This window comes from Mya arenaria, chromosome 4 (assembly GCF_026914265.1).
Source record: "Mya arenaria isolate MELC-2E11 chromosome 4, ASM2691426v1".
Lineage (NCBI taxonomy): Eukaryota > Metazoa > Mollusca > Bivalvia > Myida > Myidae > Mya > Mya arenaria.
Window position 1 is genome coordinate 54,588,194 of NC_069125.1, and position 24,601 is coordinate 54,612,794.

At 34.8% G+C, this 24,601-nt stretch overlaps 1 protein-coding gene and 1 non-coding gene across 7 annotated transcripts; both read left to right on the forward strand.

The window, feature by feature from the left end:
* The first annotated feature begins 1,443 nt into the window (after positions 1 to 1,443).
* On the forward strand, positions 1,444 to 23,109 carry LOC128230491 (cleavage and polyadenylation specificity factor subunit 6-like). Of its 6 annotated transcripts, none has more exons than XM_052942795.1 (17): positions 1,444 to 1,512; positions 3,526 to 3,606; positions 5,002 to 5,115; positions 5,285 to 5,388; positions 6,726 to 6,895; positions 7,155 to 7,376; positions 7,608 to 7,763; positions 8,009 to 8,041; positions 8,710 to 8,805; positions 10,453 to 10,577; positions 10,776 to 10,867; positions 11,120 to 11,232; positions 11,514 to 11,661; positions 13,561 to 13,602; positions 14,536 to 14,577; positions 15,040 to 15,294; positions 15,730 to 23,109. In XM_052942795.1, exons 1-16 carry the CDS (start codon positions 1,456 to 1,458, stop codon positions 15,266 to 15,268), a joined length of 1,824 nt encoding a protein of 607 aa, XP_052798755.1. In that variant the 5' UTR covers positions 1,444 to 1,455; the 3' UTR covers positions 15,269 to 15,294; positions 15,730 to 23,109. The 6 variants fall into 6 exon arrangements, with proteins under 6 accessions (XP_052798755.1, XP_052798754.1, XP_052798758.1 ...); XM_052942794.1 differs by having other exon boundaries at positions 22,627 to 23,109; XM_052942798.1 differs by lacking the exon at positions 14,536 to 14,577 and having other exon boundaries at positions 22,627 to 23,109.
* On the forward strand, positions 12,575 to 12,701 carry LOC128233116 (small nucleolar RNA SNORA76). Its single transcript, XR_008260615.1, has one exon. It is a non-coding gene; the product is annotated as a small nucleolar RNA SNORA76 (small nucleolar RNA).
* Positions 23,110 to 24,601: the final 1,492 nt, after the last annotated feature.

Below are 24,601 nucleotides of genomic sequence, written 5' to 3' on the forward strand. Positions count from 1 at the left end.
CATTATCTGCATTATCATGACACTATCTCAGGTGCCAAAAACAATACACTGATAAAATGGTCATTAATTCCAATCCTGAGAAAGATTAGAGATACAACCGTGCCAGAAGAGCACCCAGCAGCTACCACTAGATTAAGCGGCACTTTAAAGTCGTTAATGATTATGAAAACACTCTGATTGAAAGGTCATCTTGATATGTCTATATGTGTCACATGACAACGTGTCGTAGGATTGACATTGCAAGTTAATTAAGAACAATTAAGAACTGCCTTCAATAACATAAACTTCGTTACAAAACATTGAGTTCGTAATGTTATTACCATGAATTTATGAAATATTGAAACAGTTTGGCTGGTGGGCACATGACCTCTTCCGCGCTCAGTTTCCTCTCAATGTTGATGGTTCACTGGCGGCGATGATAGTTTACTACATTACTCATTTGATGTAATTGAGAAGGAAGGATACAGCTCGGTTAAATCGCTAGGGAGTTTGTTTTATATTGTGTTTTGCTAATGCTTTTCAGTTCATCTGTCAAACTACTGATCCCCGGCCATAAAGTTCTCAAATTACATTAGGAGTGCGATCCACAGATGAGCTAGCTCTCTTACACCTCCACTAACTTTAATTAAATGAAGATTATGATGCCTGGTGACTCCATGTAATTTTGGTATAATTTTGAAAGGAAATTGATAGTTGATTAGTATTATGTAAAATTGATGACCGACAAACATTAACCTACTTCATTCCAGTTTGTATATATTAACTCTTTATTTCAATCGAAGTCGGGCGTATAAATGACTTATTATTCTGCAATCTCTGAGGGCTAAAAGACATGTTTGAAATTGTATTTTCGGAGAAAAAAATCACATGTTTTACTCTGCACACATAATCCTTTCAAGTGACACTAAAATAAAATGGGGTCACTGGGCATTCCAAATCCAAATGTTTGTGTACTGGATACCTAACCACAGCCTGGACACAGTGGTTGAGGATAGGTTTGCGATTAAAGCCCTCAAATTTCACTCTTGGAAAAACACAAACTCTTATTTCAAATACCCAGACAAACAAATCAGAATGAAAAAGCAGAAACATTGACAAACATGCATTTATATGTAGTCCAAAATCGCCTGAATCTTGACCATTACCACGGACCTATAAACCGGTTTATAGGTTCATGCCATTACTTATTTTAAAATCCTAATAAAACCGCTCAACTATCATCAAACTACTGGGAGCATGTTATGTAGGTCACAGCCGTAACACTTCCCTCGGCTCCACCCAACCCAACTCCCCCGTATTCACTTATAAAATGATAAAAAGTCAAGATGTGATAGTATTCATTTTTATTTCAATAAAAATGGTCAAATGTAGGGATTTAGTAGGATGCAGCCGCTAATGAACATTTGCAAAATTTATATCTGTAAATAATTATACATACGGGGAACAGGAAAGAAAATGGCCGATAGCGTGGATATCGATCTTTATGAAAATATCGAAGAAGGCTTTGACCAGGTAATGCATGACAAGTTATATCGAACTAATAACTTAATCCTTTCATTCCCCCACCTGTTACTAAAATATTTAATAATCTTTTTCAGTTGTCGTGTATATTTGGCGCAAAATCAGTAGGCTGAGAAGCGCCCGCTTTACGAAAAAACCCGTTACATTTTTTTCTTCTTTTACAATAAATCATCATACAATCGCTTATAAGCATATCCTTTTTATTTAGTTTGTTAACTCGATATCTGAACGTTGTTAGCATCTCGTAAATATGTCCTTATTCTGCTGCGTTACATATTCCAATTCAAGGTTACACTCCACCAATTTAATATTTGTTCTACATAAAAAAGAAGAGCTTGAAGTAAGGGTTTTCTATAGGATGTATAAATACATGTTTAGTGGATGCAATTATATGTGGACCAATGAAAATTAAGCTCCTTCAACTTCTGTTTTATGGCACCCTTTGGGGTCATTGCTATCGGAAAGACATTAATGTTTAAATTAGCTAAAGAACTTCAGCGAACACGTTATATACTACCTTTTTGGACGTGTTAGCTGAAGAGAACGCCATATCCAAACCCTACCAGAATTCTTCACATTTTTATGTCACACTGTTATTTCACTTGTATGCATTGTACAGACAAAATAACTATATCCTCCGGTCAATGAAGTCAAATGTAGTTCACAAACACATTTTCAAAACCAAAAAACGCTTTATAGAATGTTAATTTATCATTTTAATAAATCTGATTATAAGCATTCCTTAACTAGGTCATAGTTGTGTTCAAATTTAAACACGTGACACCAAGATTTTCAGAAAATACCCATGTGACCTACATTTGACCTCACAAATGTAGTGTTTATTTTGCTGTTATTTTTTCTATTTTGAATAATAAGTAAATAACTAATAACAAATTTGATATAAATCAATTGTTTTTACTTATCAAAAGGTATTTTCAGCCTTACTGCAATTGGATTCAACTAAATGAACAATGTGAATCCGATACTATAAATAGAATCCATCAACGTCATCATGGTCATGTGGATTGCATTGCATCATCACATTCAATTGATTCTGGTTGACTTTACTATGGGGGTTACGCCATAACTTTAATGTGACAAAAAAAAAAAATATCAACATTAAAGTTATGGAAGCCAGAACTATGTTTAAATCAAACTTTTTTCAATAACATTTTACATTGTGTGATAGCTCTTTTGAGAATTCTGTAATCTACAACTTAGTACAAGGCATTGTTGTCAATACCTTAACTTATAAAACCATCAGCTACTAATGCACCAGTCAATTGTAACCACAGCCCCCCTCCCCCCCAGGTCCAATTTGACTATTGGTCCAGCCAAACCCTAGAAATCCCCGTCCTGCGGGTACAAAATTGATGGTAAAATCCTTGCCAAATGCCCCTGCACCCGTGGGACCCTAGGGTCCATTCCCAGCTATATTTTGTGTGAAGATAAAAACACCGCATTCACCTGGCATCACGGGGCCATCTAAAAGGTAAAAACACGGCCCATTTCCCCGGCTATCCCTGGTATACCCCTGCATAATGCACCAGTCAATTGTAACCAGGGGCCCCCCCCCCCCGGTCCGGGGAATAGCGGGGACTTTGTCTTTCGGTCAAGCCAACCCCGATAAAATCCCGTCCTGCGGGGACGAACTGATGGTTAAATCCCTGCCAAATGCCCCCGCACCCAATAGACCTAGGTAAGGCCCATTCCCTGCTATATTTAGCGCGAAGACAAAACCACCGCATTCACCTTGCACTGCGGGGCCACCTGAAAGGTAAAAACACGGCCCATTTTCCCGGGTATTCCTGGTATACCCCCAGACCTGGAGGGCCTGTGGTTACAATTGACTGGTGCATAAGTGTTCTGTAACATGTAAACAGGAGGAAAAAACTTGAATAAAACTAAATTTTTATTCGTTCACTAGTAAGTGCATACATGACATGTTTAGGTATGGCTGTTAATATGATTTGAATATAATAAAAACTAATATTTTCTTCACAGGATGGTGAATTTGGCCAAGATGCAGATTTATATGATGATGTTATAATTACACAGAGTAGCAGCAGTGACCATAAAGAATTGGTAAACAAATTTGAGTTTTATTTTAAACTGTCCACACTTTCCAACTAATTAATAACTGTTGTTTTCATTAATTGTATTTAAGTATTGTAATTTGATACATCTCTGTATGAATCAACATGATACAGTGAATACTCACTAAACCGGACAAGGTCCGGACCGGGGAAAATTTCCGGTTTAGTGAGGATTCCGGTTTAGTGAGGATTTGATGTACGGAGTAAGTTTACTCAAAATATTAACTGAGTTAACTTTTAAAGGGAAGTTGAAAATAGGAATAAAATAAAAACACATAAAGATAACATTTATTTTACATCAATGATGGTTCAAGTAACTTGAAATAATGCATAGAATATACATGTATATTCATTTATATATCAATGTACATTACAGATACAGTTTATATCATTGTACATGTACATGTATCTTTACACTTTTAGTGTGATACATAATGTTCATAATGTCGCCCACTGTTGATTTCCCGATGCCAAAGTGCTCAGCGAGAATCTGAAATAAATCGAATGAAACATTTTAATGCAGTGTAAAAGCGAAATTTAAACTGAAATTGAAAATAAACAGCAAATTCAAAGATTTCATACAGTAAACATACCTTGATTGTAGGCTTAGGGATTTTCTCAGAATCTCTAATGAGATTCATTTTGTCCTCTAGGGACAGTTCAATTCTTCGACGTTTAGACGGAGGTTGAGACATGATTAAAGCACATGCAAAAGTGATAAACATAATTCTGCGTTTTTATAATCATCTTTTTTCCGAGTCTAAAAAAATAAAACAACTCGCGTAATTTAATGCTTGTTAAGTATATTGATATTTTAATTAACGCACCGCTCTAATTTGATTCACTCATAGAAGTCTTTAGATAAAACAACCCTCCAAAATGATCACTTAATAACCGTTTCTAGTTCTTTATTTTCTACAACAAACAAATTAATGTCTCAATCAATTTTTCTTTTCACAAGTTTGATTAACGTTTGATTATCGCGCGGCAGTCAATCCACAGCGGAATCATCATTATCGATTATCGAGTTATCACAACATCAAAGGTGCAATATTTAACGACGCACCGGCTGTCAAAACAAAGTGACACGCGATTCGCAAATTCCTAATACACAAAATCATTTTGACATGTTTGAACAAATAAACGTCCGGTTTTGCGAGGTAAAATTACGTTGACAACTAACAAATTTTCTCGATTTTTTGTCCGGTATCCGGAATTCCGAGGTTCCGGTTTTGTGGGGATTATTTTACATTGAAAAGTATAAGGGAAAAATCGGGACTCTGAAAATAGTCCGGTATCCCAAGGATTCCGGTTTTGTGGAGATCTGGTTTAGCGAGGTTCCACTGTATGACAATTCTGTCTTAAAACTGTTTTTTTTTTTCAGATCACAAACACATCCTTGTCTGATGAGCCAAAGAAAAATATTATACCGCCAACATCAGTACCTGCTAGCTACACAGGCCGACGGTACAGTGTGTATGTTGGGAACCTGCAGTGGGTGTGTATAGACTTGAATTGATCATAAGCTTTTAGTATGTTGAAAAACTAAACAAAAATTGTCAGTCAGTCAGTTATAAAGTCTTGTTGTAAAAACTATTTGGACTTAATAAATGCAGTTGGACATTTTTCTGTATGGTGTTGTGTATGGTTGTTGATTTGCATTACAGTGGACAACAGACCAGGATCTAACTGATGCTCTGGCTGCTGTTGGAGTAAATGATTTGTTGGAGATAAAGTTTTATGAGAACAGAGCGAATGGACAAAGCAAAGGGTTAGCATTAAATTAAAATATACATACACATATCTCAGTATTTCTTACCACTGCTTTTGTCAACAGGACCGGGGCCCTTAAAATTGTGAAAATGGTGACGAAATGCCTTATATTATGAATGCACTCTTATATGATTAAAACACTAGTTTTTACTTGTGTGTTACAAATTCTGCAGACAACAACATCATCAACAATTGCCTTTGTTTTCAAGCCAAAAAATAAATATTCTAAAGTCAACTGACTGTCACGACAACTAAGATCGAATGACAAAAAACGCGTAAAAATTTACCCAAGAAATTTCATTAGCGTGAATGAACAGCCAATCAAAATTTTGTCCAATGAAACTCGATGTAAAAATTAACTGCATCAAACCCGGATGAGACAAAGTGAAAGTAGATATGTAAATCCGAATGCACAAAAGAGAAAGTAAATGTCGCAAAGTATAATTATTTATTTTATATTTAAAATATGCCAATGCTTTAAAATTCAATCTCCAACGCACTGATCTCCCTTGATAAAAGTCCTGAACCTGGGCTACTGTACAGTTTTTTGCAAAAAAGCGGAACGCCATATCCAACAGAAAATGTAAGTTTTATTTTGTAAACTGAATAAATTATTTTACTGTACTGCGGTTTACATAGTGAAACAGTGTCATTTCATTTATGTGCTCAAACACATCGTGCACGATAGATATATAACATATTAAAATATGTGGTAAACTCACTGTGAAAGAAATGAAACATCTGTTATTATCTATATTCGGCTTATTGTTTATCATTACGTAACTATAATGAAACAAAATTATTAACTGTTACATTTAATAACAATACTATAAACTGTAAGAAAACACAAAATTGATCGGTAACAAATTTATCGGTACGGTGAACGGCGATCCGGAGACCCGGGTTTTAGGGATATTGCAAACGCCTACATGACTGGAACAGGAAGTAATCGATTGTTGAATCTGCATACGTCAATTTTTTCATAATCCAAATTATGAAAAGACCGATAAGTTTTGAAAATCAAATTTTAATGGAAAAAACGAGTACGCTAATGTACTGTGGTACAATTTTTTTTTGCTTCGTACCGCGATATACCGGTATATCGTGACAGCCCCACTGTATAATATATAAAGACCTTAATATTCTATTTCTTTAATTTATGTTTCATGCCATCTGTATCATTTTATTTTGAATGAAAGATTGGGAAGTACTCTAATAGGTTAAGTAATTTATATTTTGTAATAAAGTTTTCGGAATTTTGAAGAAAATTTCAAGAACTGCCTAGTTTGAAGGCAATTGAAAGCACTTAAGTGACACATAACAATGTCTTTCTAGGTTTGCAATTGTGATAGTGAAATCAGAGACTTCATCAAGAGCGATATTTGACAAGCTGCCTCGTAAGGAACTCCAGGGTCAGACACCTCTGGTTACTCACTGCAACAAGCAGGCCCTTAACAACTTTGAGGCACAAGCTAGGAAAGGAGAACCGCCTCCGCAGCAGAATGGTTAGAATACACAAATCATTCATTAAACAATATACTATGAACTTCACTGAAAATATCACTTTTGCAATGTTAGTACAACACATTCTGACTGATTAAACTCAGGAAATTTGTCTTCAATATAGAGATTCTTTACTCAGGACTCTTTCTCTAAAGAAGCCAGTTGTCTACTTGAATTAAGATAGTGTTTTTTGTGACTGAGAATAATAATTTAGGTCATGAATGTTTTACTGAGATGTTCAAATTCTTGCTTGCTATACAGGTCGGGGACGTACAGACAGTCGGGGTGATGCACAACAGAGGCCAGATGCACAGAGGTCAGCTCCCCCTCCAACTCAGACCCAGCGCCCGCCCCAGTCTGGTGCCCGTCCTGCTGCTCCATTCCCCCAGCGGCCCACTGGACCCCCTCCAATGTCGGGGCCTCCACCAACACAGGGACCCCCACCCCCGACCTCCGGGCCTCCACCTAACTTCTTCCCCCATGGTATGTAAATGTACTACCATACCTGCATGTTTGTAAACATTGAAAAAGATGTCTCTTCATTATCAGTTTTTATAAACGAATAATACCTGAAACTTTAATTGGTAAGTCAAATAGAATATAGCGTGATTAACATTGATTATTTGGTTTAACATGTGGTACATCTGAAACTCTTATTCTAGGGTGATAATTTCTCAAATTCCTTATATTGTTGGTTCGTGCCACTAATTACAGGTATGCCGCCCGTGTCAATGCCGCCCGTCAGTATGGCTCCAGGTGTAGGCCTGGTGCGACCAATGACAGGTCCCCCTCCAGGAATGATGCCTCGTGGTGTGCCTGATCCCCGTCTTCCCCCTCCCGGCATCAGACCTGGCATGCCCCCAGGACCTGGTATGTATGGCCAGCAGCAGTGGCTTGTGTATATTTGTAGCATTCTTACTAAGGGTTTGCTCTTTTATGTACCCAAACATTGTTGCTCTTGACTCACAAAAGAATAAATATACTTTGTTGGAGTGTTTTGACAATTAAGTTTAAATAATATTTTGTAATCTTCTTGTTTCACTACATACTATTACTGACATTATATTGTGTTTCCGTAGTCATTAACCTGACAGTTCTCTTGCTTAACTGTTTAGAGAGGCTCAGGTTTGAGCCCCCGCCTCCTGGCAGTAAGTCTTGGAATGCAAAGGGCTTTTAGAATACTATTTTGCACTCTTACTTTACTATAGTAGCTTTCTCACATCATTTTGGTTAATGTTATATATATTTTGAGTTTGTCTGCATGTTGCTAATACAAGGTTTAAGTTGATAGCATATATTTTAAAGAGTTCACAGCCACTAACTATGAGCAGCCACCACCACCAGGGAGTATGTATTTCGAGAAATATCCTATTGTTTTTCCCTTTATTGATCTAAGTAGAAATGGGTACTCTTTAAGTCTTACCTGGATGGATTTGGTAAAAATGTTGAAAAAGGTTGTTAGTGGTGAAAAAGGGAAGATTAATTATGAAGAAAATGGTTTGCATTTGTAGGAACCGGGATTCGTATTGCATGTTCAGGTGACGGTGTGTTTCATTTATGTTTTATAAATGTTTCCTTGATGTTCTCTGTTGAATATTATTGTTTTACATGCTTTAGAACATTACTGTTTATATGTTTCTGCAATTTCTGCAACCTACAGTTATTTTTCTATAAAGTATTGTGATTTTAACATTTTTCTCATTAGCTACTAGCTAGTCATTTAGTCTAAAAGCTTTGGCATAAGTCATATTTTAAGACAGTTGAAGATTATTAGACTGTGTAAGAATGTTGCTTCACTGACTGTTGTGTATTTCAGCGCCGTTTGCGGTGAGAGGTCAGATGCCACCCCAGCCAGTCCCTCCACCAGGCATCCGTGGACTTGCCCCCTCTATTCCTGGCATGCATCATCCTAGTAGGAAGTTTTATGTGTTCCTTTGAAATGTAACATCCTGTAGTTCAAAATATATTAATTTCATATACATCATGCTTAGTCCACTAAAAGGGTTTTTCTCTACCCTAAAAACAACTGTGTTATGCATCGATGATTTCAAAAAGTGTACAGTTGTGTAGTTGTAATTAAAGGAACTAGAAACAAGATGATCACAAAATCGGCAAATACATTATTTCCTCAAATCAAGCCTAGAATAGACAATACGAGCTAGTATGAGGCCGATGGTATGTCACTTTATATAATTAAAAGAATATTTAATAATAGTTAACCTCAAAAGTAGCTCACAAAGGATTCCCAGTTTATATTATATTTTGCATGAAAAATTCACGTTGTTAGTCAGTGATTTTTTTGGCTAATTTTAGGGTCGAATATCGGCCCTTTCCCCTCGCCAAAAAGCCTCCATTTTTCCCAAAAAATCTCCAGTTTTTCCCAAAAACAGAATTCATTTTCTCCTTTTTCCTGAGTTTCTTTTTACTTACAATTTAAACCTGCAAAATTAAAATCGCATTTCATTGAAGTTACTTCTATTTCATACATTTTTTGATAGCAAACTTTCAGATATTATCCGTCCCCGTATCCGGTAAAATCCGGTCTGGGTAACCGCAAAATAGCCAATATTTGTTTACAGTCTTTTTTGCCGGAAATATTTTGCAGGACGCACCTTTATTTTTCTGCTTCCGGTTTTAATTTTCAGTTTACTTTCAGTTTTTCGTAATGCAAAATACACGTTTAACCTGACAATTGTTGCCGTAGTCAATGAAGTATGGTATTCAGTAGTTTCACAGCTTCGAAGGAAATTTATTTATGTGTGTTTTAAGTATCTCAATGTTTTGTACTCAACTATTTAGTTCTAAATAATGACTAAATTAGATATTGAGTGCAAAACTTAATACACAGCCTTCAATTACCCGGACACACCATTAACAACCAGTTTAAACATGTTGTCGTGAGTAGTGTTTTGAATTCAAAAATGCATTTTTCAGTACAGTATTCATATTAATCATCAATGTTTAATATAAGAAGATAAAAAAGTGGGACAAGCTTGTTAATTGCTGTTTTGCTTCACCATGTTATAGAAAAAGTCTGTATGGACACATAATATATAATAATCTCAGTAAAAGCAGAAAATTAAAAACTTTATATGTAAAATGGCCATGTTATAATTTTCCCAATTTTTGGACTTTTCGCGCTAATTTTCCCAATTGAAAAGGCACAGGGGTAAAATTATTTTGAAAAAAAAATCACTGTTAGTACAGATACATACACTAACGCTATTTTGAATTTTACTGAAATACAAGTGGTAGACAACCCTAGTAAATTTCGAATTTGAAAAATGTGCAAAAACTGCGGAAGATACATGTGCAGTAAGCGATGTTATCCATCAGTATGTGAGCTTCAATGCTTTGTACACGATGACAATCAATTTTATGTTAGTTTTTTGACAATTTTCTTTTTTTCTTGCAATGATATCATCAGATGTCTAGTCCCTTAACATAATGACTTACAAGATAAAGTAAGACTCAAATGTTTGTCATTGCTGGTTTTATTATGTAGTGATTGATTAGAGAGTGCTGTTAGAAGAGATTCGCTAAACTGTGTATATTTCAGGGATGCCACCGACACAGCCACCCCCAGGGGTTCCCCCGCCAGGCCACCACCCCGTGGCTCCTCCAGCTCCGCATGTAAATCCTGCGTTCTTTGCCCCAACACATCCCCCATCTCTACCACCACCAGTAAGTAAACTTGAATGATGACATTGCTTTTGGAAACAGTAAAGAAAGTTGTATCTTTGATTTAATAGAATATGATAAAGGAAAATTTTAAATGTGGTAGTTTTACTTTAAAAATAGTTTGTACAAAGTTATATTGATGTAGATGATTGAGTCAATCCCAGTTAAATGAATGTAACTAGTAAATCCTGTATATTCTAGGTGTCCCATGCCCCTCCATCTGCAGATCCCTATGGAAGACCTCCACCATCAACAGTTTACCCAGGAACCGACCCCTACAGAACAGAACGAAGGTAAGACCTCTTGGTTAATAAAGCTTACATGTATTTCTTGGTGAATTTATTATTTGTCTCGATTAAAAAAATTGAGAGAAACAAATTGAGCTGTATGGGCATTGTGCTCACTAACTTGTCAAAGCAGTCCCTAGACTCGCACTTGTCCTTTTAGTTTACTTAAGTTATTCATTACGTTCTGTTTGTTATAGGCTGAGTTTTTTGTAACTGTTATTTGCAAGTAAACAAACTAGAGTTTTATAAATTTTCCAGAAGTGAGCCGGCAGCCCCAGCCCTGTCTGAGCAAGAGTTTGAGGAGATCTTCCAGCGTAACAAGACAGTCTCCAGCAGTGCAATCTCACGCGCTGTACAGGATGCTAGTGCTGGTACGGCTATGTTATTGACTATTGTACATTTGTACTGACTCTTATATCACTCCTATTTTATAGAGTTACATCTATCTTATGCTTAATCCTTTATTAATTTGCTGTCTGGCTTTCAGTAATCATTATTTGAAGTAACAGTTGAAGTTAGTTTGATCCGACATGATCAGGTAATTTGATGCAGCATGATATATATTAAATATGCTTGTGAAATTTCGACTTGTTGAATCAAAAGCTCAATTTTCACGGCAAACATGTACATTTGTCTTTTTGTCTAATTATAGGAGATTTTGCAAGTGCAATAGAGACGCTTGTAACAGCAATCTCCCTGATCAAGCAGTCGAAGATTGCGAATGACGACAGATGTAAGATCCTCATCAGTTCCTTACAGGATACACTTCATGGCATAGAGGAGAAGTCATATGGATCTAAGTGAGTATAGTAGTTTGTTTTGGCGAATTCATATATGCACTCTCCACAGAAATGGTGTTTCCTTCGATTTGAAGGCTAACATTTGTTACTTGAGGGAAGGAATATGAGAAAAGTACTTTGTTCCATCTTCTGCACTACTGTTCAGCTGTAAAAATCTATGTATCTTTGTACCAGTCAAGCAGTAATGCGAAAGAAAGCGAGTATTGTATTTCCTTGAAGTGACATGATACCAAACCACCCTGACATAAATATTTGATATGAACTGTTAAACCAATGGAGAGATTTACTAGCCACTTGATTTAACTGGAAAAATAAATGTATATAAATATGAATATATATAAACTCCATAGATATTATTTTGTTATTGAAAAAAGGTAATTAGTCCGGGCAGTCGAGATTAGATCAAATGTCATATTGATCCTCATACTCCCTGCACTCTACACCGAGATGGTGCTTCTTTCCATTTCAAGGAGTTTTTGTAATTTTAGTGATGGGAGTCAAGTTCAGTACTTTGTCTAGTTTATTGCACTACTTTTGAGCTGTAGAAGTCTATGTGGCTTGTATCAGTCAAGCAGTAGTGCCAAAGAAAATGTGTTGAACATAACTCAAGCCAGGATCATTTCTGACCTTGTTTAATTTGATACAACATTAATGTGATATATCTTTTTAATACAACATTAATGTGATGCATTTTAATACAACATTAATGTGATGCATTTTAATACAACATTAATGTGATGCATATTAAAATAATCTTATTGGAAGAAGAAAGATGGGCAATGGGAATTACAATGGTTTTGTTAAGTGTTTGAATAGAAATGTGTGTGTTTTTATTCAAAAGCTAACTAACTTGATAATGTAATTGACTTTTTGTGATGGTGAACTATGGAACCATTTTCTTGGGTAGTCTATTGCACTACTTTTGAGCTGTAGAAGTCTATGTGGCTTGTATCAGTCAAGCAGTAGTGCCAAAGAAAATGTGTTTGAACATAACTCAAGCCAGGATCATTTCTGACCTTGTTTAATTTAATACAACATCTCTTATCAGTTTGTTCAAATAATGGTGTAAATGCTTATAAACTGGAATTAATGGGAAGGACAATGATAGCAATGTTGGTATAACTACATAGTTAGGCCATTTGGTTTACAGATCCGCCTCAATTTTTATTTTACAAAATCATACAGTGATTCTGAATCTCTGAGTGTTTTTTTTTTCTCGTTGCCCTTTTCCATATTTCGCATAATTGAAGAAATTGTTACTCATTATGCAATTTCATCAACAATAACATTTATCCTCATCATAAACAATATTGCGTCTTTTTATAAAGTTGCAAAATTTGTAATTATTGTTTTCCAAATCAAATAGGACATTTTGTTAACAAATCGTTGTAAATTATATGTTACAAAAATAATTTATTTTTTATATATATACACAGGTTGAGTGGATCAAGATTTTTAATTATTTATTTTAGAATTGCTGTAGTTAATGAAACAGTTTTTTATCCACATTTGAAAATGTTCAGCAAGATTCTATTTATAAATATCTCAAATACATGTTAATGACATAACTCAAAGCTGTGCACGTGCCCTCGAGGTCATTTTCCCAGACATTTTGTCATTTTAAAGAGTTAAAACAATGAATGGGAAATATTTGTAAAATACTCCCTGAAACAAGACGAAACTTCTCAAGCGTTGTTATGGCAGGCGTCTCTATTAATCTTAATCATCAAATTACTGATCATGTTAAATCAATATGTGTTTAAACAAGTGTTCAGGCTTTGAGCACCGTTCAGATTGGGGCATTCAACCAATGTGCATGTAGATCATTTTAACCAAACCTTCGAAGAAGTAATTTTGCCCTTATAAACATATTTAGTACAACTTATCCTTCACTTCCAGTCTGAATCGATCGAAAAATTCCGGAGAAGTAACTGAATTTAAGTGAGTATTTAGTGCTGTATGATATTCATGAAACGAACATTTGGATTGGAATGAATTTCCATTTATCTTTTCCATATTTCTACAAAATATTGTATGGATTAAAAAAAATTCGTCCATCCATTATTTTATGAGAGAAAATTCGTAAACCAATTTTCTTATCATAAATGAAACTGCTATCACAAAATAATGTCATTATATATATTTTTTAAATAAAACAAGCGTTTTATTTTTTTTTACGTGACAAATGAAAAGGGTTTCAAGGGATATAAGAAAAGTACTATGTGTAGTCTGTGCACAACTGCAGGGCAGTCAAGATCAGATCAAATGTCATATTGATTCACCCTCTACACAGAAATGGTGCTTCTTTCCATTTAAAGGAGTTTATGTAATTTTATTGACTGGAGTCAAGGGATATAAGTTCCGTACTTTGTCTAGTTAATTGCATTACTTTTGAGCTGTAGAAGTCTATGTGGCTTGTATCAGTCAAGCAGTAGTGCCAAAGAAAATGTGTTGAACATAACTCAAGCCAGGATCATTTCTGACCTTGTTTAATTTAATACAACATATGTTTGTTCAAATAATGGTGTAAATGCTAATAAACTGGAATTAATGGGAAAGGACAATGATGGCTATAATTATCTTGATTATCACAGTTACTTACTGTAATTGTAAGGCCATCTTTGGTCAAAGAATCTGTGCCCCTTTCCCATAATGGGAATAGATTCAAAAATCCATGATGTTATTTTTCAGCTTGCCTTTTACCACTTTTCACAAAAAGAAAAAAAATCTGTAATAAGTCAGGGAATTTTAGTTATTCTGCCATTCCAACTATACTAAGACTGCATACATGTACATATTTTTTTACGGAAACACTTAAAAAAAAAGTAATGTTGTCCTTACTAACCTCTATTCAGTATCATCCTTCACTTCCAGTCAGAATCGATTGAAAAATTCCGGACAAGTAACTGAATTTAAGTGAGTATTTAGTCCTGTACAAGATATTCATGAAAAAAAGCATCTGGGTTAGAAATAAATTCCCATTATTCCTTTTGATATTTGTCAAAGATGTTGTGTGGATATGAATGTGTTTTTCCCCCACCCATCCTATATTTTGAGACAAAAATCCGTAAATCAATTTAGATAAAATGCTACTTATCCATCGGATAATGTTTTATAAATTTTTGAAATATGACAGTTAACTATTGTTATGATTTTTGACATGACCCCATAAATGTTAATTGTATGTGCCATATTGGGACATTTTATGTATTTAGTGCTTTAAATTATCCAATTTCTTCGTGGTCATTTAATACAAAATTTCTAAATTAACAACTGATTTACTTATTGTCAAGTCCTATTTGTTTCATTCCGATTTGTAAATGTTTGCATTGATGAAAGGAAACTATTGATCATACAAAATAATTGTTTTATTTCAAGGTCACGGGAGAGACGATCAAGGTCACGAGAGCGCGATCGTGAGAGGGAACGCGAGAAGAGAAGCCGTCACCGATCTCGCAGTCGTGAACGAGATTACCGAGAGAGGAGTCGAGAGAGGGAGAGGCGAGAATACGATGAACGTCATCGCGAGGGTCGGGAGGGCCGGGACCGACGTGAGAGTGACAGGGAGAGAGACAGGGAACGAGAGTACCGCAGCAGTCGACACTAGGGCTTGGCCTTTTTACAGTATATGTTGTAAGTGCTCTCAACCCTGTTGCATTAAACTGCGTTACATTGATTCAAGCGGGCAGTTACGCATTTCCATATGAAACTGAGAGGATTTTGATAACTTTTCTTAACCTGGAACAATAATTACATAAACTTTAAATGGCTTTAAGCTGAAAGTTTTGTTTTGAAATGCATGACTGCCAAAATGTTGTTCATGGTTAATGGCATGTTAAAGCTCACCTTAACTAGGCAGGTTTGTAAGATTTGTATACAATGACATCATACTAGACCCTCTGTGTTGGAGTTGTCTGACCCAAATATAAGGTAAGTTACACAGTTTTGTTACAAATACTAGTGTTGTTCCTTCAGTTTTGGCCTCTTTCCTAACATGCTACTTTAGGAACCAATAACATGGTATGTGATCATGAACTGTGTATTGATCGTGTTCATTGTTTCTTTCAGCTTGAAAAAAGGGGGTGATCAAAGTATTTGGTGCTTCCTAGATAATTGATCTCGTAGAAAATACAAGGTCCAGCGAGTGTTGACCCTGTGGTGGAGGCAGATGTAGATCTCATTTGTGTTAACCATTGCTTGATTTATTATGTTGTCTTTCATCCTTAGTAGTGTTTAAGTTATACATGCTGGGTTGCTTTGGTGCAGATATTGAAGTTTGAAAACTATCCTTAAATCACCGTTAGTTCTTATTCTTTGACTTGTACATGTATTATCAATGTGTACAAAACTTTTTGTTAAGGAATGGATTTAATAGTTAAATATGCCAAATCTGTTTGTTAATTTAATGTTTATCAAGAAATTCCGCCATGTTTGGGAGTATTTCCGTTTATTTCATCTATATATTAACTCCCATATCGGAATTGTGAAAAGTAGGCGGAGCTGAGTAGCGTTCAGTAACTAGCATGCAGATAATTTACAATGCTTCACGCTTAAATCGCATGCTAGTTATTGAATGTTGTTCTTGACAACATGGTTCGTAACAGAAATGTCAACCACTACCCATGTGATTGAAATTATACATTCACATTGCTGCACCTCTGTATTATTTTCATAAATCTCGAAGTTGGTGCAGTAATAATATAATATTTGTAATTGTGTACATATTTTATGACATCGGTTATAATCATTATCATTTTGGGCTAAAGTGGAAGTAAAAAAAAGTAATAATATAAAAACTAACGTTTTTGTTCGTCGACTGCTCTTTCTTTTTAAAATTAAACGATGACTGGCAAGTCTTGGTAAGTATCATTGGCTATTACTCTCTGAAAACAGTGGGTAATCATAGTTTTTACGAAAGGTAACATATTTTTTGTCTCGTAAACTTAAACATTGACTTTCTCTGTATTCATTATGTGGTATTAATGAGTAGAATTGAATATTTTGTTTTTAGGAAGTGTTTTCAAATGATGAAAAAATATGTGTTTTGGACAGTCACTTTAATTTAATCGGTAAACTCAATTTGAAGGAAAGTTTGATAATTTAATGGATTTGGAGTATTTTGTTTTGTGTGACAAGAATTTGCCTATCTTTTTGTTTGTTTTGATTTTTTTTGTCCCACATAATGTTACAAACTGATTAGATTTAAATATTTACTAATTTAAAGTTTGGCAAACATAGACTTTAGTCTATGAGTTTAACCATTTACTGTTAAAAGTCTTGTTTGTTCAAAGCCTATTTTGATTGTAATGGTCAGCACTCACCTTTTCTTAAAAGGAAGCTCCTTAATCATATATTGTTATCTGTAACCTTGTGTTGGCATATGTATAAAGAAATATTTCATAGCATTTTACACTGTTTGATAAAGTATTTTTACAGCCTTATGTTCCAATTTAAGTTTTCATAAATGTGTAACTATTTACGTTAACAGAATTATACACGTGTAGACTTTGAAAGAAAACTGGACGTACACATACATGTATGATAATGTTGGATAAGAATAATATAGATTTTCTGTAGAATGTATAGGTATTTTATTTTGTCTTGGTTTATCCATTTTTTTTTGGTTTGGATTATATTACGCAACAAGTGGAAAGCTGAAAGGGCTGTAAATATCTGCATATATGTTTAACAGAAACAATGGAAAATGGAATTTGTAAAAAAATAAAGGTTACAGCCCAAAGCAACCCAGCGATCTTGTACCACACAATTTTGCAAAGATAAGCTGCAGTTAAATTGAAACTTTCATCTATGTCATTTACCGACATTACTATGAACATGTACATACTGTTTATATAACAGTTTTGAACGAGGGCAGTCTTTGCAAAATGAAGTGATTTTGAACTGAATATGCATAATGTTTTAAACAAGCACCTTTGTATAAATGGATGACTTGTTCTACAGGAGGTGCTTGGTCTTCATGATCATGAAAATGTGTTCTCGGTTTTCATTTGTATGTTACGTTCAGTGCAATATTATTACTCACAGTATTCTTTTACAGGGCATGAACATAAAAATAATGAAAATGACGAGTGATGTGACTCTTATACAAATAAAGTTACCTCTGTGACATTCTTAAAATGTCAAACTGAAAAGTTATTTATGATTATTCATAATTTGTGCAAAATTATCTATAAGAGAGGATGTTGGGTGTCTGTGATTTGTGCAACTTGATTCAAATACCAGTGTAAATGTTAGAGTTAAAAATGGAAGTTATTGTGGACATTTAGGAGAATTTAGGGAGCTGAGCACAAGACGGCTGTAACTGCATATAGGAAATGAACCAGTTATATCAGTCTTGCATTGAGCCCTTTCTTTATACTAGAACACATCACAAAAAACCTGGGGGTCCTCCTATTAACAAACATATGACAGAATTACATATAATAAAAAAAGTCAATTCAATACAAAAACAGTTTCACATATTAAAATTGAAGTTAAATAAACTTTCTCTGCACTGACCAGTCAAACATGTTCAGTAAAAAATCTTTTGTAATGAATATCTTTGTCATATGCTTGTTTGTAAGAAAGGGTCCTCATTCTTGTAATAGTGCAGTACATTCCTTGTTATTTATTCATTGTAAGTGCCATAGCAAAATCTATACTTACGTGCCAAAAAATTATAGCTGTTGTCTCTATATAATTGTGATATTACAATTTACATATATACTTGTTTAAACTGACCATGAGCTCTTTACACTCGGATATTCGTTGACTTATTTTGTTGTTTCACTGTATACTAATGCCGGTTTGTCTTTCAGAAATTCACTTGTAGCTGTGTGCCAATGATGGGGCTGTTAACATTTATTGTTGAACATTTGCTTTACATTTGTTTTGCATGTATTCTATATGGGGATAATCTTTTGTTACATAAAATATTTGTATGAATGAATGTTGATATATGTATTCATGTACGTATGGAGGGAGCATGTAAAACTGCATGTATTTCATACTTCTGACATAACATGTATCACTCCTACGCACAGGGTACAGAAGGTAGAAAAATCAGCTCCAATGCTTTTCAAATATTGCTCTCCTGGAGCTAATTTCTTACCACTGTGTTCAAGAGTGGTACGGCATATGTTTCAGTGAAATAAAAGCTAATTATTATAGTAGTTGTATTAGCAGAAACCAATAGTAGATAGTTTGTCAATGTTTAGATTGCTTATATTATCAGATCCTACATGATATGTATGAAATATAGGTAGAGTATTTACATGTTCCCTTATTCAGTTAGTAGATAACTGTTTTCGATAGACATTTTCTGACTTCATTTATGCTGTATGTGGTTACATCAGTACATGTAGTTAGTGACACAAACAATTTGACATGACAGGATGATAAGTATAAGTGTGATATAACATGTGTCCCTGCCATTTATGAACAAAGCAAGTGGTGAAAGTATTGGGTTTTAACTGACTGTTTAAAAGTAAAAAGGCAGACAGAACCTTTTTACTCTCACCTCTTGAAATGTTTATCAGGGCTGTGGAAATAATTCATTGGTTAACAATGCTGGTTAGGGACCACTCTTCAACTGTAAATGGAGGTTTCCGACTGACAACAAAATATTTTGTTTATTTTTATTTCTATTAAATTGAACATGTTGCACTTTTTGAATGGTAAAAAATCTACAATCCCCTTTGGGAAGAAGTGTGGTGCAATTAGTTGCAAAAAAGCTTTTCTGTTTTTAAGCTTCATTTGAACACAAACTGTCATTTGTAATCTTAACTGATTTGCCAATCCAAGCCTAATAATAAGAACAGAAAGAGGTCCTAACCAGTATATGATCTGCAGTTTAAGTTTTGCCTTTTGTTCATTATTGAAAACTAAAAAGGAACATTAAACTTACGAGTTTGCGACAACTCCCTGTGCCATTTGCTGTTGATTCGACTTTAATGACTACCGTACTGTATTTGTCACAATGAGATTATGCAGGGCTCGACATTAACAGTCTACTGAATGTTCCTGACAAATCAAAGTTGGTTCAGAATACAACCAAAATCTTAGAACACAAAGCTATAATTTAGCTTTAGGTTTCAAAAGTCAACAAAATAAATGAAAAAGGGCCTGACAAGAATTATCCTATAAAAGGAAGAGAGCTCTATAAAAGTATGTTTTAGCAGTATTATATAGCACATCATTATTTGGCATGTTAATTTAATTAGTATATGACAGGGCAAGCAAATTTGAACGTTCAATGTCGAGCTCTGCTATGTGGTAAAAAAATAGACAAATTTAGTTTATTGGCATTCCTAATACACCTAAAATTGCTTCATTTCATTATGTTTATATAATATTGCAGTGATTTTATTTCACATTTGAGAAATATGTTTAAAAGATGTATACAGTCGAAACCCATTGGCTTGATTTCTTCGTTGGCTTGAACTTGATGTCCAGGACCGATTTTGTTTTATTCTTTGTATACATATCCACTTTGCTTGATATTTGCGAGGCTTGAAGTATTTTGGCCAGTCCCTGGGATATCGAGCCAATGGGTTTTGACTATGTTATGCAAGTATTAGGGGAAGAATTTAGACTGACTCTCACTGATTCATTATGTACATTGTATCAGAAAAGAAAGGCTTCCCTGCTAATGATGATGTTTGTCTTGCTTGAATTCAGATCACCATACTGCTTTCAAACACATGGCTTTTTTACTGCATCATCATTAAATTAGTGTTGACACTCATGACTCGGCCAATGGCATCATCTGACAGATTGCGATTTAACTATTTAGAAAGCCACTTGACTGACATAGCAATTAAGTCATTTAATGCTTTTATTAAGTGGATTTGTACCGGTTTGCTCATATGAAATTGGTAGTATAGAGAAACCTCGCCAAATGCTCATTAAGTTATTATTTATTTTTGCTTTACTAAATGATCTTTTCGACAGCTAGACTCCACAGACTTATGCCGAATCAATTGTTAAGTAAAGCAAAACATAAGCAATAACAATGACTTATTGCGTTGTAATGTTTGAAATCAAATGAACAAAGCCATACAATCGAGCGAAGCCCGACTCAATTGATACTCTAGCTCTTTCTACAGAGATGTGTACATGCAATACAATCCAGATTTGTTAAGTATTCTGTGTTTTGAACATGTTTCATCTAGTGCAGCATGTTTTGATTTTCTTCCTATTGTTTATCATCTAAATTAAATTTGCTCATTTTCAGGAAATTTCTTATGATAAAGTCTCGTGTTCATTAAAATAATTTTCTTTTATCTCCGAAAGTAAGTGTCAATAAAATTAATTTAGTCTATTAATAAAATAAATGTTAGTTTAAGTTGAATGTTAGATAAAATATAAGGGATGCAAGTCTTTATGAGTGAGTGAAATAAAGCCCTAGTACCCACAAGTGAAGTACATATAATCCATTCTTTGTTGTCATGGTAATTCTTAACCTATTATTTAGTATATTTATAAGGTAAATTGATGGAAAGAGCTGTGAGAACACACACTTGTCCTTTCTAACCAAGATATGGGCCAGTTGCGACATGTTTAAAGGGTAGCTCAGTCTTACACTGCTTGGTCGTTCAATTTTCTCTTCCAAGGAAAGCATCCTTTCAGATTTTTCAGTACATTCTATCATTCTGTCTATTTTAATTTGACATTTTGGGAAGGTAGCTCTTTATTGAAGCCAATTGAAATGGGATTTTATCCATTATCTGTAATCTTTATGTCTGTGTCCCAGCTAATGCATTGCCTTAGAATAATGGAAGCAATTTGACTTGTTCTCACTTTTCTTTCGATCACAAAATTAAATAATGTTTGGTAATTACTTAAAAAAAAAACTTATTTTTTTAACTTCTAAAATAAATTTCTGATACCAGTAGGTCTGAGTTTTACTTTTATATTTTCAAGATAAATCATTTATCATTAATGAAAAATAAAGAACTGATTTTTAAGTACTGTTCAAAAACTCAGAGGATTTAGAATCCAAAAGGGAGACAGCTAGTACAGGTTGATAAGAGACTTAATAATAATAGGGAATTGACATTTAATTTTAAACATAGGAAGTGTAAATGCGTGTAGTGTTGAATTTTAAGTGTTAACTATCGATCCGCACTGTATTTTAGTTAAGATATTATGCTGATTGATGCCAGGGTGGCAGTGTTATTTTTCACACATGTATGCTTTGATCACATGCTTGACGTTAGTTCCTGATCATTACTAATGTTTGCATTCTTGATGACGGTCAGAGTGTTTTACTTTGTGAATTCGGAACAAGGGAGTAGATGGATCATATTTCTTTGATTATATTAAGAAATAAAAGTATTAATAAAGAAAGCCAAGCATGTGACAAAATATATTAAGACACTTGTTGTTTACTGGAAAAAGACATTTGATAAGCCAACAAACTTGTTTGTGTAAAAACCAAATTTCTTTTATTTTCTGTAAAATAGCAAGACGTTGTCCATTGACTCATGTTTACTGTTACCCAAATCTCATGTGACATTTGTGTGTGTGTATTGATGAGTGTTTTTGACATGTATAGTTCTAAGTTGTCATGTTCTTAAACATAATAGTTCTGTCGTATATCTTCCATGTATATTTATATGCACAATGAAAAGATTCCTAACTCTGACAGTCTTTTTATTGGGTAGTTTTGAAATTGAATGCACATCAAAAATACATCAAAACAACAATGACAATAATGGTATAAGAATGACATTTCTGTCTCATTATAATATAAAACAACTAGTTCAAACTGTTTATATAATTTCTATCAGACTTAACATCAGCTTTGATGTTTGAGGTGAGATTTGATACTGCTAAAGTTTGTGTTTGGAAGTTCTGTGGATTTTAGAAATTCTTTAAAAGTGCTTAGATGTCAGAGTGAGGAAACTACAGATGCAAATATTATGCTTGTATTCAATTTGTGATTTTCTTGCTCCATTTTAGGTACCAGTCTAGTGAGGGAATGTATAGAACCCTAGCCATTGTGTAGTGTAAGAATTGTAAATATCAACATTGTGGAGACTCACCTTAGATCATGTGTTCATGATTTTGTCTTGGATTCAATCTGCACTAGAGGATACAACAATGGATTACAGAGAGTGAACATCAAGAGCTCTGGGGATATTCTATGAACATAATACTCCATGTGGAAATCACCTTGCACACTTCATCACAATCATCATAAGAGTCATCTTGGACAAGAACACAGCAGGAATGAAAGGCATCTTCAATTCTTTAAATCTTTTTATAACATTTTTACCTTTATTTCAGTAATAATGGGGGGATATCAAATGTTATTACTTTTTAAAAGTTTAGCCTGAATATATTTAGACGTTCAACTTTGTTTCAATAGGGGAGAATTTGATATGAGGATTTTTCTGTGTCTATCATGTAAAACTATTTGTCCTAATAAAAATCTAAATATGATTTGCATTTCTGAATATTCCTCTTAAGCTTGTCTTGTTAAGGTCATCTTAGCACAAAGTGCTTAGCCTGAGCTATTGCGATAGGGTGATTGTCCTTCATGGTCAGTATGTCATCAAGGTTCTCCTTCAAACAACTTCTCCTAAAACCACTGGGAAAATTTCTACCAAACTTCATACATATTAACAGTGTTGGCATATGTACATAAGTACATTGAGGATGGCATGCAGTTTGGCATTGTATCATACAATGCTTAGAAGCCAAAGATATTTCAAATTAGTCGGAACATGATTGACTGAAAATCAACAGTCATACCAATGTGTGACCTGAAATGGGCTCAAAGAGTCCTATTGATAACTCAACACTAGGTTGTAGCCTTTCAATTGTCATCAATGTGTTTTGAAGATGGATGGAAGGTAACACAGTGGTTGGTGCACTCACTTCTCACCTAGTAGTCCGGGGTTCCAAACCAGAGTGGATTTTCTCTGGGTACTCCGGTTTTCCCCACAACACAAGACCACACTCTCACGCAACATCTTGCCAATGGGAGTGTATAATATAAGTTGAAATAACTAGTTTCACAATCATTGTAACATTAAATAAGTTTAAACTATATCCATCCAGCCCTGTAATTACTGTACGTCTGCTGTGATTGGCTGATTTCAGTTGATCTGCAGTTACCCAATATCTTTAAACAAATTATTCCTCTTTAAAGATCATGCTGCATATTAGTTGCAAGTTGATAGTCAGTACCTGCCCGAAAGTCAGTCTGTAGACTATGATTAATTATGCCCCCCTTCGAAGAAGAGGGGTATATTGCTTTGCACAGGCATGTCGGTCGGTCGGTCGGTAGACCAAAGCTTGTCCGAGTGATAACTCAACAATTCCTGGACGTATGGTCATCAAACTTGACATGAAGGTTGGGCCTGACCAGTAGATGACCCCTATTGATTTTAGGGCTCATCGGTTCAAAGGTCAAGGTCACAGTGACCTTTAATGGTAAAATATTTTTAAAGCTTGTCCGAGTGATAACTCAACAATGCCTAGACCTATGGTCATCAAACTTGATATGGAAGTTGGGCCTGACCATTAGATGACCCCTATTGTTATTGGGGGTCATCGGCCCAAAGGTCAAGGTCACAGTGACCTTGAATGGTAAAAGGATGTCCGAGTGATAACTCGACAATGCCTGCACCCTTGGCCCTCATTCTTGACTTGGATGTTGGGCCTGACCAGTAGCTGACCCCTATTGTTTTTGGGGCTCATCGGGTCAAAGATCAAGGTCATAGTGACATTGAATGGTAAAAGGTTGTCCGATTGATAACTCAACAATGCCTGCACCCATGGCCCTCATAATTGACTTGGAGGTTGGGCCTGACCAGTAGATGAACCCTATTGTTTTTGGGGGTCATCCGGCCAAAGGTCAAGGTCACAGTGACCTTGAATGGTAAAAGGTTGTCCGTGTCATTACTCGACAATGCCTGCACCTATGGCC

Excerpts from the sequence above, each read along its gene's own strand:
- LOC128230491 (XM_052942795.1), top strand. The coding sequence starts at position 1,456 with ATGGCCGATAGCGTGGATATCGATCTTTATGAAAATATCGAAGAAGGC. Across the intron at positions 3,607-5,001 it reads GCAGTGACCATAAAGAATTG|ATCACAAACACATCCTTGTC; the intron begins GTAAACAAATTT and ends TTTTTTTTTCAG. Across the intron at positions 14,578-15,039 it reads GGACAAGTAACTGAATTTAA|GTCACGGGAGAGACGATCAA; the intron begins GTGAGTATTTAG and ends TTTTATTTCAAG.